Below are 19,429 nucleotides of genomic sequence, written 5' to 3'. Positions count from 1 at the left end.
CAACTGAAGTTGCCCAAAGTGCTGAACAATAAACCACACAGTAAAACAAAAATCAGTAAAAAACACTCAGCAGAATCTGCAAATATTTTTGCTGCAGTGTGTATTGATGTGACATCCTGGATGAGCTGCACTACCTGAGTAACTTCTGTGAGTTGCAGACACCGCCCCTTGCTACCTCTAGTGGTGAGGGCACTGGCAAAATGCAAACCTGACCAAAAATCAGCTAGAAAAGATTAAGAAAGGGAAATGGTCTGTGGCCACCACGGGCAGGACCAATTCTTCGTATTTTCTTTCTTTTCTCTCATTTCCATTACTTTTCTGTTCCATTTGTACAACAGCAGCTGAAATTGATTCACAATCAGCGTTACTACCTATTTGGACATACTGACATTTCAGAAATATGACTGACTTAGAGTTATATGGTGATGATTGTGTTTACCTTTTTTATTTCAGAATGTAACATAAAGCATTTTAAATTGTTATTATTACAGCTTATTTAGATTTTACTGGCTTTTGGACATGCTCAGCTTAAAACAAATTCTAGAAAGTGTCTTAATCCAAATCTATCTACAGGTAATAATTTTGGCTCTGTTTTTCTTTCTCATACTCTTAGGAAAAAGTAATAAGTCTTCAGCGATCCCACTCTTGGCCCAAAATCCCACCAGGATTTACAGTCGAAGACTTGGACCATGAATCTTTCACTAAGTGGCAGAGTATGAATGAAACCTTAAACTTCAGAAGTTCAATTAGAAAAAATGAAAAACTACTCAAATTTTTACAAACGGATCTCAACACATCTCGTATCAGCTCAGACCGAACAAGACAAGTAAGTTTACAACTGTATCTGGTTGAAAATAAACTGCATCATGGCGTTTTTCAGATGGGTTTAATGATAGGGCACATTACTAATTTAAAATTAAAATTACAGCATGAGTTATTACAAGATTTGTTGGTGTACTTTTTATATAATTTTTATTTATTTAACCAGAAAGGACAATGCATATTAATGAAAATGCTCTATAAACCAGGCTATGGTATTTGAAAAAAAGCTTCTATAATAAACTTTAAAAGTTTAAAAACACTTTAAAATCTTTTAAAATACAGACAGGAAGTTAAATGAAAAGTTTGGTGTCTGAAAGTACTGCTGGAGATTTTTGATCCCAGAGTATGAGAAAAAGCTCATTTTGAGGAAAGGCCTTGTAATGTTTGAATAGTCAGAAGGAGAGAATGAGTTATTCTGTGATTCTTGCTTCCTTCCTTCCGTTCTTCCTTCCTCTGTTAGGTGGACCCTAGAAGGACCCGTCATCCACCATCTGGACCACCAGTCAATCAAACCAACAGACCTACGGTGAGGAAGAGAACCACTGATCAGTCTTTCTTTGTGGACCACAGTAATTCTGCCATATATTAGACCATGGCTTTAACATGTGCTGTGATTTGACTTTTTATCAGATTTTTATGGTTCCTAACAGAATTATTTGGATCAGTAGAAAAAGACCAACTGCCACAGATCCTATGAGGATCACAATGACTCTTCTTTTAGAAGAAACATACTAAAAGACTGTTTTGTAAAACATCAAACACACTTTTCTAATTTTATCAATTACAGTTCAACATTATTAAAAGAGATCACAGAAACAAGTTCATTTGCACCTCACTGCTCTTACTGTCATAATACTTAGATCATTGTCCTGAGTATATCTTTCTGTCAAACGTAGCGACCTGCATCAGTGCAACAACTTCATCAGCTCGAAGAGCAAATTAATCAACGTATGGAGCAAATTCATCAACTCATGGAGTCACGGTATCAAGCATCAGTCATGCAGGTAAACCTAATTTTTTTTATGAGCAACATTTACAATGTCTTGGAACAGCTTAGAGCAACCCAGTAAAACGGATCATTGTTAACTTATCAAACATGTCAATAATAATGTCAATAACATTGCAACAATAAATGTGTAAGTTTCCTGACACATCAAATCAGGACACTGTAAAACAACCAGTGATGTCTGTCAGTATTGATCACAGTAATTCATTTGAAACTTAGTGCAAAAATAAAGAAGTTTGGGTGGGGTTGATTTTTTTCTTTCATGTAGCAATATTTCTTGGCAATAATTCTATACAACTGGAAAAAGCTGTTGATTTCCTTTTTTAGGGAATGTGTTGTTTAATTGCCAATATGTCTTGTTTCCTCAGACCTCGTTATCAAACACAATAAATGAAACCAAATGAGGTTTAATAACAGAGAGAGGTGTTTGGTATTGGCAGAAAATATTTGACAAAATAGCCACAAAACACATATTCAACCTTGCTGCTCGTCCCACAAATGCATTTTCCTTATAGATGTGGCACCGTTTAAGAGGGAAAACAAGACTTTCCAACAGTATAACATTTAATGCCAAGGAGCATAGTTACAACAAAGAAATAATCAACAAAATGCAATCTTGTCTATGTTTTGTACTGATATCACTCACTCTTAAAATGATGAAGGAATATTGTTAATGCATATTAATGTTTGGAGGTTAAAATGAATATTTTTAGTGCTGAATGTGTTCATGTGAAAAATAGGTTGTAAGTTTAATATTTGGATTTTTGTTTTCTCTCCCCTCTCTTTCTTTCTTTCTTTCTTTCTTTCTTTCTTTCATTCTTCCTTCCTTCCTTCCTTCCTTCCTTCCTTCCTTCCTTCCTTCCTTCCTTCCTTCCTTCCTTCCTTCCTTCCTCTGTTAGGTGGACTCTAGAAGGACCCATCATCCACCATCTGGACCACCAGTCAATCAAACCATCAGACCTACGGTGAGGAAGAGAACCACTGATCAGTCTTTCTTTGTGGACCACATTAATTCTGCCATATATTAGACCATGGCTTTAACATGTGCTGTGATTTGACTTTTTATCAGATTTTTATGGTTCCTAACAGAATTATTTGGATCAGTAGAAAAAGACCAACTGCCACAGATCCTATGAGGATCACAATGACTCTTCTTTTAGAAGAAACATACTAAAAGACTGTTTTGTAAAACATCAAACACACTCTTCTAATCGTATCAATTACAGTTCAACATTATTAAAAGAGATCACAGAAACAAGTTTATTTGCACATACACTGCTCTGACGGTAATAATACTTAGATCATTGTCCTGAGTATATCTTTCTGTGCAAACGCAGCGATCTGCATCAGTGCTGCAACTTCGTCAAGTCATGGAGTCACGGCGTCAGGCATCAGTCATGCAGGTAAACCAAATTTTTTTTATGAGCAACATTTACAATGTCTTGGAACAGCTTAGAGCAACCCAGTAAAACGGATCATTGTTAACATATGAAACATGTCAATAATAATGTCAATAACATTGCAACAATAAATGTGTAAGTTTCCTGACACATCAAATCAGGACACTGTAAAACAACCAGTGATGTCTGTCAGTATCGATCACAGTAATTCATTCGAAACTTAGTACAAAAATAAAGAAGTTTGTGTGGGGTTGATTTTTTTCTTTCATGTAACAATATTTCTTGGCAATAATTCTATACAACTGGAAAAAGCTGTTGATTTCCTTTTTTAGGGAATGTGTTGTTTAATTGCCAATATGTCTTGTTTCCTCAGACCTCGTTATCAAACACAACAAATGAAACCAAATGAGATTTAATAACAGAGAGAGGTGTTTGGTATTGGCAGAGAATATTTGACAAAATAGCCACAAAACACATATTCAACCTTGCTGCTCGTCCCACAAATGCATTTTCCTTATAGATGTGGCACCGTTTAGGAGGGAAAAACAAGACTTTCCAACAGCATAACATTCAATGTCAAGGAGCATAGTTACAACAAAGAAATAATCAACAAAATGCAATCTTGTCTGTTTTGTACTAATATCACTCACTCTTAAAATGATGAAGGAATATTGTTAATGCATATTAATGTTTGGAGGTTAAAATGAATATTTTTAGTGCTGAATGTGTTCATCTGAAAAATAGGTTGGAAGTTTAATATTTGGATTTTTGTTTTCTCTCCCCTCTCTTTCTTTCTTTCTTTCTTTCTTTCATTCTTCCTTCCTTCCTTCCTTCCTTCCTTCCTTCCTTCCTTCCTTCCTTCCTCTGTTAGGTGGACTCTAGAAGGACCCATCATCCACCATCTGGACCAGCAGTCAATCAAACCATCAGACTTAGGGTGAGGAAGAGAACCACTGATCAGTCTTTCTTTGTGGACCACATTAATTCTGCCATATATTAGACCATGGCTTTAACATGTGCTGTGATTTGACTTTTTATCAGATTTTTATGGTTCCTAACAGAATTATTTGGATCAATAGAAAAAGACCAACTGCCACAGATCCTATGAGGATCACAATGACTCTTCTTTTAGAAGAAACATACTAAAAGACTGTTTTGTAAAATATCAAACACACTCTTCTAATCGTATCAATTACAGTCAAACATTATTAAAAGAGATCACAGAAACAAGTTCATTTGCACATACACTGCTCTGACGGTAATAATACTTAGATCATTGTCCTGAGTATATTTTTCTGTGCAAACGCAGCGATCTGCATCAGTGCAGCAACTTCCTCAAGTCATGGAGTCACGGCGTCAGGCATCAGTCATGCAGGTAAACCTAATTTTTTTATGAGCAACATTTACAATGTCTTGGAACAGCTTAGAGCAACCCAGTAAAACGGATCATTGTTAACATATCAAACATGTCAATAATAATGTCAATAACATTGCAACAATAAATGTGTAAGTTTCCTGACACATCAAATCAGGACACTGTAAAACAACCAGTGATGTCTGTCAGTATCGATCACAGTAATTCATTCGAAACTTAGTGCAAAAATAAAGAAGTTTGGGTGGGGTTGATTTTTTTCTTTCATGTAGCAATATTTCTTGGCAATAATTCTACACAACTGGAAAAAGCTGTTTATTTCCTTTTTTAGGGAATGTGTTGTTTAATTGCCAATACGTCTTGTTTCCTCAGACCTCGTTATCAAACACAATAAATGAAACCAAATGAGATTTAATAACAGAGAGAGGTGTTTGGTATTGGCAGAGAATATTTGACAAAATAGCCACAAAACACATATTCAACCTTGCTGCTCGTCCCACAAATGCATTTTCCTTATAGATGTGGCACCGTTTAGGAGGGAAAAACAAGACTTTCCAACAGCATAACATTCAATGTCAAGGAGCATAGTTACAACAAAGAAATAATCAACAAAATGCAATCTTGTCTGTTTTGTACTAATATCACTCACTCTTAAAATGATGAAGGAATATTGTTCATGCATATTAATGTTTGGAGGTTAAAATGAATATTTTTAGTGCTGAATGTGTTCATCTGAAAAATAGGTTGGAAGTTTAATATTTGGATTTTTGTTTTCTCTCCCCTCTCTTTCTTTCTTTCTTTCTTTCTTTCATTCTTCCTTCCTTCCTTCCTTCCTTCCTTCCTTCCTTCCTTCCTTACTTCCTCTGTTAGGTGGACTCTAGAAGGACCCATCATCCACCATCTGGACCAGCAGTCAATCAAACCATCAGACTTAGGGTGAGGAAGAGAACCACTGATCAGTCTTTCTTTGTGGACCACATTAATTCTGCCATATATTAGACCATGGCTTTAACATGTGCTGTGATTTGACTTTTTATCAGATTTTTATGGTTCCTAACAGAATTATTTGGATCAATAGAAAAAGACCAACTGCCACAGATCCTATGAGGATCACAATGACTCTTCTTTTAGAAGAAACATACTAAAAGACTGTTTTGTAAAATATCAAACACACTCTTCTAATCGTATCAATTACAGTCAAACATTATTAAAAGAGATCACAGAAACAAGTTCATTTGCACATACACTGCTCTGACGGTAATAATACTTAGATCATTGTCCTGAGTATATTTTTCTGTGCAAACGCAGCGATCTGCATCAGTGCAGCAACTTCCTCAAGTCATGGAGTCACGGCGTCAGGCATCAGTCATGCAGGTAAACCTAATTTTTTTATGAGCAACATTTACAATGTCTTGGAACAGCTTAGAGCAACCCAGTAAAACGGATCATTGTTAACATATGAAACATGTCAATAATAATGTCAATAACATTGCAACAATAAATGTGTAAGTTTCCTGACACATCAAATCAGGACACTGTAAAACAACCAGTGATGTCTGTCAGTATCGATCACAGTAATTCATTCGAAACTTAGTGCAAAAATAAAGAAGTTTGGGTGGGGTTGATTTTTTTCTTTCATGTAGCAATATTTCTTGGCAATAATTCTACACAACTGGAAAAAGCTGTTTATTTCCTTTTTTAGGGAATGTGTTGTTTAATTGCCAATACGTCTTGTTTCCTCAGACCTCGTTATCAAACACAATAAATGAAACCAAATGAGGTTTAATAACAGAGAGAGGTGTTTGGTATTGGCAGAGAATATTTGACAAAATAGCCACAAAACACATATTCAACCTTGCTGCTCGTCCCACAAATGCATTTTCCTTATAGATGTGGCACCGTTTAGGAGGGAAAAACAAGACTTTCCAACAGTATAACATTCAATGTCAAGGAGCATAGTTACAACAAAGAAATAATCAACAAAATGCAATCTTGTCTATGTTTTGTACTAATATCACTCACTCTTAAAATGATGAAGGAATATTGTTCATGCATATTAATGTTTGGAGGTTAAAATGAATATTTTTAGTGCTGAATGTGTTCATCTGAAAAATAGGTTGGAAGTTTAATATTTGGATTTTTGTTTTCTCTCCCCTCTCTTTCTTTCTTTCTTTCTTTCTTTCATTCTTCCTTCCTTCCTTCCTTCCTTCCTTCCTTCCTTCCTTCCTTCCTTCCTTCCTCTGTTAGGTGGACTCTAGAAGGACCCATCATCCACCATCTGGACCAGCAGTCAATCAAACCATCAGACTTAGGGTGAGGAAGAGAACCACTGATCAGTCTTTCTTTGTGGACCACATTAATTCTGCCATATATTAGACCATGGCTTTAACATGTGCTGTGATTTGACTTTTTATCAGATTTTTATGGTTCCTAACAGAATTATTTGGATCAATAGAAAAAGACCAACTGCCACAGATCCTATGAGGATCACAATGACTCTTCTTTTAGAAGAAACATACTAAAAGACTGTTTTGTAAAATATCAAACACACTCTTCTAATCGTATCAATTACAGTCAAACATTATTAAAAGAGATCACAGAAACAAGTTCATTTGCACATACACTGCTCTGACGGTAATAATACTTAGATCATTGTCCTGAGTATATTTTTCTGTGCAAACGCAGCGATCTGCATCAGTGCAGCAACGTCCTCAAGTCATGGAGTCACGGCGTCAGGCATCAGTCATGCAGGTAAACCTAATTTTTTTATGAGCAACATTTACAATGTCTTGGAACAGCTTAGAGCAACCCAGTAAAACGGATCATTGTTAACATATGAAACATGTCAATAATAATGTCAATAACATTGCAACAATAAATGTGTAAGTTTCCTGACACATCAAATCAGGACACTGTAAAACAACCAGTGATGTCTGTCAGTATCGATCACAGTAATTCATTCGAAACTTAGTGCAAAAATAAAGAAGTTTGGGTGGGGTTGATTTTTTTCTTTCATGTAGCAATATTTCTTGGCAATAATTCTACACAACTGGAAAAAGCTGTTTATTTCCTTTTTTAGGGAATGTGTTGTTTAATTGCCAATACGTCTTGTTTCCTCAGACCTCGTTATCAAACACAATAAATGAAACCAAATGAGGTTTAATAACAGAGAGAGGTGTTTGGTATTGGCAGAGAATATTTGACAAAATAGCCACAAAACACATATTCAACCTTGCTGCTCGTCCCACAAATGCATTTTCCTTATAGATGTGGCACCGTTTAGGAGGGAAAAACAAGACTTTCCAACAGTATAACATTCAATGTCAAGGAGCATAGTTACAACAAAGAAATAATCAACAAAATGCAATCTTGTCTATGTTTTGTACTAATATCACTCACTCTTAAAATGATGAAGGAATATTGTTCATGCATATTAATGTTTGGAGGTTAAAATGAATATTTTTAGTGCTGAATGTGTTCATCTGAAAAATAGGTTGGAAGTTTAATATTTGGATTTTTGTTTTCTCTCCCCTCTCTTTCTTTCTTTCTTTCTTTCTTTCATTCTTCCTTCCTTCCTTCCTTCCTTCCTTCCTTCCTTCCTTCCTTCCTCTGTTAGGTGGACTCTAGAAGGACCCATCATCCACCATCTGGACCAGCAGTCAATCAAACCATCAGACTTAGGGTGAGGAAGAGAACCACTGATCAGTCTTTCTTTGTGGACCACATTAATTCTGCCATATATTAGACCATGGCTTTAACATGTGCTGTGATTTGACTTTTTATCAGATTTTTATGGTTCCTAACAGAATTATTTGGATCAATAGAAAAAGACCAACTGCCACAGATCCTATGAGGATCACAATGACTCTTCTTTTAGAAGAAACATACTAAAAGACTGTTTTGTAAAATATCAAACACACTCTTCTAATCGTATCAATTACAGTCAAACATTATTAAAAGAGATCACAGAAACAAGTTCATTTGCACATACACTGCTCTGACGGTAATAATACTTAGATCATTGTCCTGAGTATATTTTTCTGTGCAAACGCAGCGATCTGCATCAGTGCAGCAACGTCCTCAAGTCATGGAGTCACGGCGTCAGGCATCAGTCATGCAGGTAAACCTAATTTTTTTATGAGCAACATTTACAATGTCTTGGAACAGCTTAGAGCAACCCAGTAAAACGGATCATTGTTAACATATGAAACATGTCAATAATAATGTCAATAACATTGCAACAATAAATGTGTAAGTTTCCTGACACATCAAATCAGGACACTGTAAAACAACCAGTGATGTCTGTCAGTATCGATCACAGTAATTCATTCGAAACTTAGTGCAAAAATAAAGAAGTTTGGGTGGGGTTGATTTTTTTCTTTCATGTAGCAATATTTCTTGGCAATAATTCTACACAACTGGAAAAAGCTGTTTATTTCCTTTTTTAGGGAATGTGTTGTTTAATTGCCAATACGTCTTGTTTCCTCAGACCTCGTTATCAAACACAATAAATGAAACCAAATGAGGTTTAATAACAGAGAGAGGTGTTTGGTATTGGCAGAGAATATTTGACAAAATAGCCACAAAACACATATTCAACCTTGCTGCTCGTCCCACAAATGCATTTTCCTTATAGATGTGGCACCGTTTAGGAGGGAAAAACAAGACTTTCCAACAGTATAACATTCAATGTCAAGGAGCATAGTTACAACAAAGAAATAATCAACAAAATGCAATCTTGTCTATGTTTTGTACTAATATCACTCACTCTTAAAATGATGAAGGAATATTGTTCATGCATATTAATGTTTGGAGGTTAAAATGAATATTTTTAGTGCTGAATGTGTTCATCTGAAAAATAGGTTGGAAGTTTAATATTTGGATTTTTGTTTTCTCTCCCCTCTCTTTCTTTCTTTCTTTCTTTCTTTCATTCTTCCTTCCTTCCTTCCTTCCTTCCTTCCTTCCTTCCTTCCTTCCTTCCTTCCTCTGTTAGGTGGACTCTAGAAGGACCCATCATCCACCATCTGGACCAGCAGTCAATCAAACCATCAGACTTAGGGTGAGGAAGAGAACCACTGATCAGTCTTTCTTTGTGGACCACATTAATTCTGCCATATATTAGACCATGGCTTTAACATGTGCTGTGATTTGACTTTTTATCAGATTTTTATGGTTCCTAACAGAATTATTTGGATCAATAGAAAAAGACCAACTGCCACAGATCCTATGAGGATCACAATGACTCTTCTTTTAGAAGAAACATACTAAAAGACTGTTTTGTAAAATATCAAACACACTCTTCTAATTGTATCAATTACAGTCAAACATTATTAAAAGAGATCACAGAAACAAGTTCATTTGCACATACACTGCTCTGACGGTAATAATACTTAGATCATTGTCCTGAGTATATCTTTCTGTGCAAACGCAGCGATCTGCATCAGTGCAGCAACTTCCTCAAGTCATGGAGTCACGGCGTCAGGCATCAGTCATGCAGGTAAACCTAATTTTTTTTATGAGCAACATTTACAATGTCTTGGAACAGCTTAGAGCAACCCAGTAAAACGGATCATTGTTAACATATCAAACATGTCAATAATAATGTCAATAACATTGCAACAATAAATGTGTAAGTTTCCTGACACATCAAATCAGGACACTGTAAAACAACCAGTGATGTCTGTCAGTATCGATCACAGTAATTCATTCGAAACTTAGTACAAAAATAAAGAAGTTTGGGTGGGGTTGATTTTTTTCTTTCATGTAACAATATTTCTTGGCAATAATTCTACACAACTGGAAAAAGCTGTTTATTTCCTTTTTTAGGGAATGTGTTGTTTAATTGCCAATACGTCTTGTTTCCTCAGACCTCGTTATCAAACACAATAAATGAAACCAAATGAGATTTAATAACAGAGAGAGGTGTTTGGTATTGGCAGAGAATATTTGACAAAATAGCCACAAAACACATATTCAACCTTGCTGCTCGTCCCACAAATGCATTTTCCTTATAGATGTGGCACCGTTTAGGAGGGAAAAACAAGACTTTCCAACAGCATAACATTCAATGTCAAGGAGCATAGTTACAACAAAGAAATAATCAACAAAATGCAATCTTGTCTGTTTTGTACTAATATCACTCACTCTTAAAATGATGAAGGAATATTGTTCATGCATATTAATGTTTGGAGGTTAAAATGAATATTTTTAGTGCTGAATGTGTTCATCTGAAAAATAGGTTGGAAGTTTAATATTTGGATTTTTGTTTTCTCTCCCCTCTCTTTCTTTCTTTCTTTCTTTCTTTCATTCTTCCTTCCTTCCTTCCTTCCTTCCTTCCTTCCTTCCTTCCTTACTTCCTCTGTTAGGTGGACTCTAGAAGGACCCATCATCCACCATCTGGACCAGCAGTCAATCAAACCATCAGACTTAGGGTGAGGAAGAGAACCACTGATCAGTCTTTCTTTGTGGACCACATTAATTCTGCCATATATTAGACCATGGCTTTAACATGTGCTGTGATTTGACTTTTTATCAGATTTTTATGGTTCCTAACAGAATTATTTGGATCAATAGAAAAAGACCAACTGCCACAGATCCTATGAGGATCACAATGACTCTTCTTTTAGAAGAAACATACTAAAAGACTGTTTTGTAAAATATCAAACACACTCTTCTAATCGTATCAATTACAGTCAAACATTATTAAAAGAGATCACAGAAACAAGTTCATTTGCACATACACTGCTCTGACGGTAATAATACTTAGATCATTGTCCTGAGTATATTTTTCTGTGCAAACGCAGCGATCTGCATCAGTGCAGCAACGTCCTCAAGTCATGGAGTCACGGCGTCAGGCATCAGTCATGCAGGTAAACCTAATTTTTTTATGAGCAACATTTACAATGTCTTGGAACAGCTTAGAGCAACCCAGTAAAACGGATCATTGTTAACATATGAAACATGTCAATAATAATGTCAATAACATTGCAACAATAAATGTGTAAGTTTCCTGACACATCAAATCAGGACACTGTAAAACAACCAGTGATGTCTGTCAGTATCGATCACAGTAATTCATTCGAAACTTAGTGCAAAAATAAAGAAGTTTGGGTGGGGTTGATTTTTTTCTTTCATGTAGCAATATTTCTTGGCAATAATTCTACACAACTGGAAAAAGCTGTTTATTTCCTTTTTTAGGGAATGTGTTGTTTAATTGCCAATACGTCTTGTTTCCTCAGACCTCGTTATCAAACACAATAAATGAAACCAAATGAGGTTTAATAACAGAGAGAGGTGTTTGGTATTGGCAGAGAATATTTGACAAAATAGCCACAAAACACATATTCAACCTTGCTGCTCGTCCCACAAATGCATTTTCCTTATAGATGTGGCACCGTTTAGGAGGGAAAAACAAGACTTTCCAACAGTATAACATTCAATGTCAAGGAGCATAGTTACAACAAAGAAATAATCAACAAAATGCAATCTTGTCTATGTTTTGTACTAATATCACTCACTCTTAAAATGATGAAGGAATATTGTTCATGCATATTAATGTTTGGAGGTTAAAATGAATATTTTTAGTGCTGAATGTGTTCATCTGAAAAATAGGTTGTAAGTTTAATATTTGGATTTTTGTTTTCTCTCCACTCTTTCTTTCTTTCTTTTTTTCTTTCTTTCTTTCATTCTTCCTTCCTTCCTTCCTTCCTTTCTTCCTTCCTTCCTTCCTCTGTTAGGTGGACTCTAGAAGGACCCATCATCCACCATCTGGACCAGCAGTCAATCAAACCATCAGACTTAGGGTGAGGAAGAGAACCACTGATCAGTCTTTCTTTGTGGACCACATTAATTCTGCCATATATTAGACCATGGCTTTAACATGTGCTGTGATTTGACTTTTTATCAGATTTTTATGGTTCCTAACAGAATTATTTGGATCAATAGAAAAAGACCAACTGCCACAGATCCTATGAGGATCACAATGACTCTTCTTTTAGAAGAAACATACTAAAAGACTGTTTTGTAAAATATCAAACACACTCTTCTAATCGTATCAATTACAGTCAAACATTATTAAAAGAGATCACAGAAACAAGTTCATTTGCACATACACTGCTCTGACGGTAATAATACTTAGATCATTGTCCTGAGTATATCTTTCTGTGCAAACGCAGCGATCTGCATCAGTGCAGCAACTTCCTCAAGTCATGGAGTCACGGCGTCAGGCATCAGTCATGCAGGTAAACCTAATTTTTTTTATGAGCAACATTTACAATGTCTTGGAACAGCTTAGAGCAACCCAGTAAAACGGATCATTGTTAACATATCAAACATGTCAATAATAATGTCAATAACATTGCAACAATAAATGTGTAAGTTTCCTGACACATCAAATCAGGACACTGTAAAACAACCAGTGATGTCTGTCAGTATCGATCACAGTAATTCATTCGAAACTTAGTACAAAAATAAAGAAGTTTGGGTGGGGTTGATTTTTTTCTTTCATGTAACAATATTTCTTGGCAATAATTCTACACAACTGGAAAAAGCTGTTTATTTCCTTTTTTAGGGAATGTGTTGTTTAATTGCCAATACGTCTTGTTTCCTCAGACCTCGTTATCAAACACAATAAATGAAACCAAATGAGATTTAATAACAGAGAGAGGTGTTTGGTATTGGCAGAGAATATTTGACAAAATAGCCACAAAACACATATTCAACCTTGCTGCTCGTCCCACAAATGCATTTTCCTTATAGATGTGGCACCGTTTAGGAGGGAAAAACAAGACTTTCCAACAGTATAACATTCAATGTCAAGGAGCATAGTTACAACAAAGAAATAATCAACAAAATGCAATCTTGTCTGTTTTGTACTAATATCACTCACTCTTAAAATGATGAAGGAATATTGTTCATGCATATTAATGTTTGGAGGTTAAAATGAATATTTTTAGTGCTGAATGTGTTCATCTGAAAAATAGGTTGGAAGTTTAATATTTGGATTTTTGTTTTCTCTCCCCTCTCTTTCTTTCTTTCTTTCTTTCTTTCATTCTTCCTTCCTTCCTTCCTTCCTTCCTTCCTTCCTTCCTTCCTTCTTTCCTCTGTTAGGTGGACTCTAGAAGGACCCATCATCCACCATCTGGACCAGCAGTCAATCAAACCATCAGACTTAGGGTGAGGAAGAGAACCACTGATCAGTCTTTCTTTGTGGACCACATTAATTCTGCCATATATTAGACCATGGCTTTAACATGTGCTGTGATTTGACTTTTTATCAGATTTTTATGGTTCCTAACAGAATTATTTGGATCAATAGAAAAAGACCAACTGCCACAGATCCTATGAGGATCACAATGACTCTTCTTTTAGAAGAAACATACTAAAAGACTGTTTTGTAAAATATCAAACACACTCTTCTAATCGTATCAATTACAGTCAAACATTATTAAAAGAGATCACAGAAACAAGTTCATTTGCACATACACTGCTCTGACGGTAATAATACTTAGATCATTGTCCTGAGTATATTTTTCTGTGCAAACGCAGCGATCTGCATCAGTGCAGCAACGTCCTCAAGTCATGGAGTCACGGCGTCAGGCATCAGTCATGCAGGTAAACCTAATTTTTTTATGAGCAACATTTACAATGTCTTGGAACAGCTTAGAGCAACCCAGTAAAACGGATCATTGTTAACATATCAAACATGTCAATAATAATGTCAATAACATTGCAACAATAAATGTGTAAGTTTCCTGACACATCAAATCAGGACACTGTAAAACAACCAGTGATGTCTGTCAGTATCGATCACAGTAATTCATTCGAAACTTAGTGCAAAAATAAAGAAGTTTGGGTGGGGTTGATTTTTTTCTTTCATGTAACAATATTTCTTGGCAATAATTCTACACAACTGGAAAAAGCTGTTTATTTCCTTTTTTAGGGAATGTGTTGTTTAATTGCCAATACGTCTTGTTTCCTCAGACCTCGTTATCAAACACAATAAATGAAACCAAATGAGGTTTAATAACAGAGAGAGGTGTTTGGTATTGGCAGAGAATATTTGACAAAATAGCCACAAAACACATATTCAACCTTGCTGCTCGTCCCACAAATGCATTTTCCTTATAGATGTGGCACCGTTTAGGAGGGAAAAACAAGACTTTCCAACAGCATAACATTCAATGTCAAGGAGCATAGTTACAACAAAGAAATAATCAACAAAATGCAATCTTGTCTATGTTTTGTACTAATATCACTCACTCTTAAAATGATGAAGGAATATTGTTCATGCATATTAATGTTTGGAGGTTAAAATGAATATTTTTAGTGCTGAATGTGTTCATCTGAAAAATAGGTTGTAAGTTTAATATTTGGATTTTTGTTTTCTCTCCACTCTTTCTTTCTTTCTTTTTTTCTTTCTTTCTTTCATTCTTCCTTCCTTCCTTCCTTCCTTTCTTCCTTCCTTCCTTCCTCTGTTAGGTGGACTCTAGAAGGACCCATCATCCACCATCTGGACCAGCAGTCAATCAAACCATCAGACTTAGGGTGAGGAAGAGAACCACTGATCAGTCTTTCTTTGTGGACCACATTAATTCTGCCATATATTAGACCATGGCTTTAACATGTGCTGTGATTTGACTTTTTATCAGATTTTTATGGTTCCTAACAGAATTATTTGGATCAATAGAAAAAGACCAACTGCCACAGATCCTATGAGGATCACAATGACTCTTCTTTTAGAAGAAACATACTAAAAGACTGTTTTGTAAAATATCAAACACACTCTTCTAATCGTATCAATTACAGTCAAACATTATTAAAAGAGATCACAGAAACAAGTTCATTTGCACATACACTGCTCTGACGGTAATAATACTTAGATCATTGTCCTGAGTATATTTTTCTGTGCAAACGCAGCGATCTGCATCAGTGCAGCAACTTCCTCAAGTCATGGAGTCACGGCGTCAGGCATCAGTCATGCAGGTAAACCTAATTTTTTTATGAGCAACATTTACAATGTCTTGGAACAGCTTAGAGCAACCCAGTAAAACGGATCATTGTTAACATATCAAACATGTCAATAATAATGTCAATAACATTGCAACAATAAATGTGTAAGTTTCCTGACACATCAAATCAGGACACTGTAAAACAACCAGTGATGTCTGTCAGTATCGATCACAATAATTCATCCAAAACTTAGTACAAAAATAAAGAAGTTTGGGTGGGGTTGATTTTTTTCTTTCATGTAACAATATTTCTTGGCAATAATTCTACACAACTGGAAAAAGCTGTTTATTTCCTTTTTTAGGGAATGTGTTGTTTAATTGCCAATACGTCTTGTTTCCTCAGACCTCGTTATCAAACACAATAAATGAAACCAAATGAGGTTTAATAACAGAGAGAGGTGTTTGGTATTGGCAGAGAATATTTGACAAAATAGCCACAAAACACATATTCAACCTTGCTGCTCGTCCCACAAATGCATTTTCCTTATAGATGTGGCACCGTTTAGGAGGGAAAAACAAGACTTTCCAACAGCATAACATTCAATGTCAAGGAGCATAGTTACAACAAAGAAATAATCAACAAAATGCAATCTTGTCTGTTTTGTACTAATATCACTCACTCTTAAAATGATGAAGGAATATTGTTAATGCATATTAATGTTTGGAGGTTAAAATGAATATTTTTAGTGCTGAATGTGTTCATCTGAAAAATAGGTTGTAAGTTTAATATTTGGATTTTTGTTTTCTCTCCCCTCTTTCTTTCTTTCTTTTTTTCTTTCTCTTAGAATTTTAATGGAATGAGAGTAATCGTGGGGGCATCTCCAGATTTCAGTGCTGCTCAATCTTTCTTTGTTGGCTACAGTAATTCTGCCTTCTATAAGGCAATGGCTGTAACATGTACTTTGACTTTACTATTTGTTTGATTTTTATGGCTATGAAAAGAATTATTTTGATATTTTCTCTGTGCTGAAGAAAAAGACAATTTTCCAAGATCTCATAATGATCACAATTTGGGCTAATTTTGGGCTAAACAAAGAAACCACACTAAAGTAGAATTTTGAGCTTTTTTTTTTGTCCTGAGTATCCAACTATTTTTCTAATCAAAATCTGACTTAGAGTGACATATAATTCAATTTGGCCACATCTAATCTAATAATCAACTACCACTGCCTTGTTGCAGACAGCTGTTGGCAAAGATTATATGCCATCTCCAGCCACTTTGAAGTATCACAGTTTTATCTTTTTATAACAACTTTTGTGTAATATTTGCCTGATCCTTCTATCATTTAAAAACCACGTAGCTGTACTGTATGCACGGTTGAGACACAACATTTAACTTAGATGTAAAGTAATGCAACTCATCTTGATACAATATGTTAGGTAGTTGGTTATCAGTTAGGTCGCCAAAGGCTGCTTAGGATGGGCACAAAGCACACACAGAACCAGCCGTAGAAACGTTTAAAGGTTTATTCAATTTATTGTCATATTATGGAAGACCACAAGAAAATCTGACAAAGTTCAGTAGTATTGCTTTTCAGTTTTGTGTTTGATATTATTTTAATTTGTCTTGGAATGTATAACCTGTGTATGACCTCATTTGATATATTTAATTGCAGCTTTGAAAGTTGTGGAAAAATAACACACACTTAACAAGAACATTGTGTGAGTGTGGGTTAACATGTTGCTTTCTGCTTCTAAGTGAAGAAAAGCAGAAGTTGACATTTAAAGATTCAAACTTGTATTAGGGGGAAATGTCTGGCCTGCGACATGTGTCTGCTTTTGGCTGTACTTCTGTTTTTGAAAGAACAAGAAGCCAAATCCAGACGAGGCTGAGCCAGACTACAAGAACACATAGGAAAGATCTACCCAGCAACAACTGACTGGTTATCATAGCCTCCAATCCATGTCTAGTTTAAGAAAGACTTTTTAAGCTGAAGTTCAGGAAGTGAGGGGCAGTTCTGTATGCATGTGAATGGCAGAACTCCTCTTTCTGTAAGCAGAGAGGGTTTTAGCTAAGAAAAGAAATCAGAATTCTGTGCACATGTCCAGTTATTTGTAAAAATAAATATCTTCATTTGAGAGAAGTTGTTTCTTTCACTGGCCAAATCAAACGAACATGTGTGGAAAACCTCAGGTAAAAATATATAAGTGTGGAACAGTACCTGGTTAATTAAGGAAGTGGGAAAATTAGTACCTACTTGGTTAATATTGTTGGAAAGAACCTGGTCTTTATTACCTGTGCATTTCTAAGGTTTTCTTTAATAATTTGGTGACCTCTGATGGGTCCAGTGGTAATGTATTAATTATAATTAAATATTTTTGAATGTTATTTTAATCAAAATAAGCTTCTCTGAAGAGGAATTAGTTTTCAAAGATTCATCATTCATCCAATACTGGGACCAGGCACTCGAACCGTTCGACCAACTAAAAGGTGAAAAAAACCTTTTAAAGTCATTTACCACATTGCATACTGTAAATTAGAGTGCCTGGACCAGTAACAGGTGAATGTTTTTTAATTAATTGGAAATGGGGCTGTAAGAAGTTAAAGGGGTGGAAGTAAAGGAAAATACGCGTAAAACGGTCTGGGACCGTGAATGGGTTGGTGTCCGTAGGGTTTAAAGTCCCCTTAAAGTACCATAAATGATGGGTTACAGTCCCCTTAAAGTACCAAAAGTTGTGGGTTGGAGTCCCTAGGAGGTTGAAGTCCTCCTTAAAGTACCAGGAAAAGGTTCAGGTTGGAGTCCCAAGGGGGAATTGAGGTCCTCCAAAACAATATTTGAATATTTCCAGGAAGTAGATTGTGTGGAACTTTGTACATGATTTGAGCTGTTTGAAAATGAACCAGATCTGTACATTTTAATATTTCAGATTTTATGAAGAGTGAATTTGTATGATCTCTGTAACCAGTATTATGAATTATTCTTATAGCTCTTTTTTGCTGTATGGATAGCGGTTGTATTGTACAGTTATAAGTTTTGCCCCAAACTTTTGCACAGTAATGTAAATATGGTAAAATCAGTGAGCAGTAGAGAATGTGGAGTGATCCCCCCGAGTGATGCCACAAGCGATGTCCAAGCATGACGAAGAATATTACCCCAGCTTCACAAACTGTTTTCTATTACTTAAATGGCTTTTCACCCAGTGCAATACTACCCCTCTGATCCCATAGCATTCTAGTTTATTAATATGTTATGATTGTGTTGAAAGCTATTTTAAGATCTATGAATATTCCAACTGACTGCAATTTGTGATCAATTGCGTTTGTAATCTTCTCAATCGATTCTATCAATGTCAGTGATGTTGACCGGCTTGCTCTAAAACCATACTGACTTTCAGAAAGTAATTTGTGTTTTTTTATGAATTTTTCTAACCTTTTACTGAATAATTTTTCTAAGATTTTGGAGAATTGTGAAAGTAAAGAAATAAGCTTGTAATTTGTGAAGTGGTGTTTATCCCCAGTTTTGTACAACGGCACAACTTTGGCTATTTTCATTTTGTTAGGAAGTGTACCAGTTTGGAATGATAAGTCACGTAAGATGTATGTTAATAGTTTTGAAATCCCCTCAATAACTTTTTTTTTTTTTACCATTTTCATATCAATGTCATTTGAATCAGTGGAAGTTTTGCATTTACATTTATATACAATACCAAAACCAACCAAATGTTTCAACATAGGTGAGGTTTAATGTATATTGTGTATTGTAAGTCTATTATTGTGTATTTATTGTAAAGGCTATTGGTTATTGTTTATGTTGTTGTTTTTAATGTCTGTGGACTACAGATGGAAAGTAGCTTCTAGCTAAATCTGACATATTTACAC

The 19,429-nt window shown here is 35.4% G+C and overlaps 1 protein-coding gene across 1 annotated transcript in view; it reads left to right on the top strand.

The window, feature by feature from the left end:
- LOC121643384 (serine/arginine repetitive matrix protein 2-like) overlaps positions 1-17,407 on the top strand; it is a 45,923-nt gene extending 28,516 nt beyond the window's left edge. Inside the window, exons 8-32 of the mRNA XM_041990773.1 lie at positions 614-826; positions 1,283-1,348; positions 1,719-1,744; positions 1,787-1,826; positions 2,728-2,793; positions 3,166-3,231; positions 4,100-4,165; positions 4,538-4,603; positions 5,471-5,536; positions 5,909-5,974; positions 6,848-6,913; positions 7,286-7,351; positions 8,217-8,282; positions 8,655-8,720; positions 9,594-9,659; positions 10,032-10,097; positions 10,966-11,031; positions 11,404-11,469; positions 12,337-12,402; positions 12,775-12,840; positions 13,709-13,774; positions 14,147-14,212; positions 15,080-15,145; positions 15,518-15,583; positions 16,395-17,407. Of these exons, the coding sequence (XP_041846707.1) occupies positions 614-826; positions 1,283-1,348; positions 1,719-1,744; positions 1,787-1,826; positions 2,728-2,793; positions 3,166-3,231; positions 4,100-4,165; positions 4,538-4,603; positions 5,471-5,536; positions 5,909-5,974; positions 6,848-6,913; positions 7,286-7,351; positions 8,217-8,282; positions 8,655-8,720; positions 9,594-9,659; positions 10,032-10,097; positions 10,966-11,031; positions 11,404-11,469; positions 12,337-12,402; positions 12,775-12,840; positions 13,709-13,774; positions 14,147-14,212; positions 15,080-15,145; positions 15,518-15,583; positions 16,395-16,532 (1,803 nt within the window). The 3' untranslated portion in view covers positions 16,533-17,407. The remainder of the gene's footprint in view (positions 1-613; positions 827-1,282; positions 1,349-1,718; positions 1,745-1,786; positions 1,827-2,727; positions 2,794-3,165; positions 3,232-4,099; positions 4,166-4,537; positions 4,604-5,470; positions 5,537-5,908; positions 5,975-6,847; positions 6,914-7,285; positions 7,352-8,216; positions 8,283-8,654; positions 8,721-9,593; positions 9,660-10,031; positions 10,098-10,965; positions 11,032-11,403; positions 11,470-12,336; positions 12,403-12,774; positions 12,841-13,708; positions 13,775-14,146; positions 14,213-15,079; positions 15,146-15,517; positions 15,584-16,394) is intronic.
- The last annotated feature ends 2,022 nt before the right edge of the window (positions 17,408-19,429 follow it).

Source organism: Melanotaenia boesemani, chromosome 7 (assembly GCF_017639745.1).
Source record: "Melanotaenia boesemani isolate fMelBoe1 chromosome 7, fMelBoe1.pri, whole genome shotgun sequence".
Classification (NCBI taxonomy): Eukaryota; Metazoa; Chordata; class Actinopteri; order Atheriniformes; family Melanotaeniidae; genus Melanotaenia; species Melanotaenia boesemani.
Note: the sequence above shows the minus strand (reverse complement) of the source record. Positions and strands in the feature narration are given on the sequence as shown.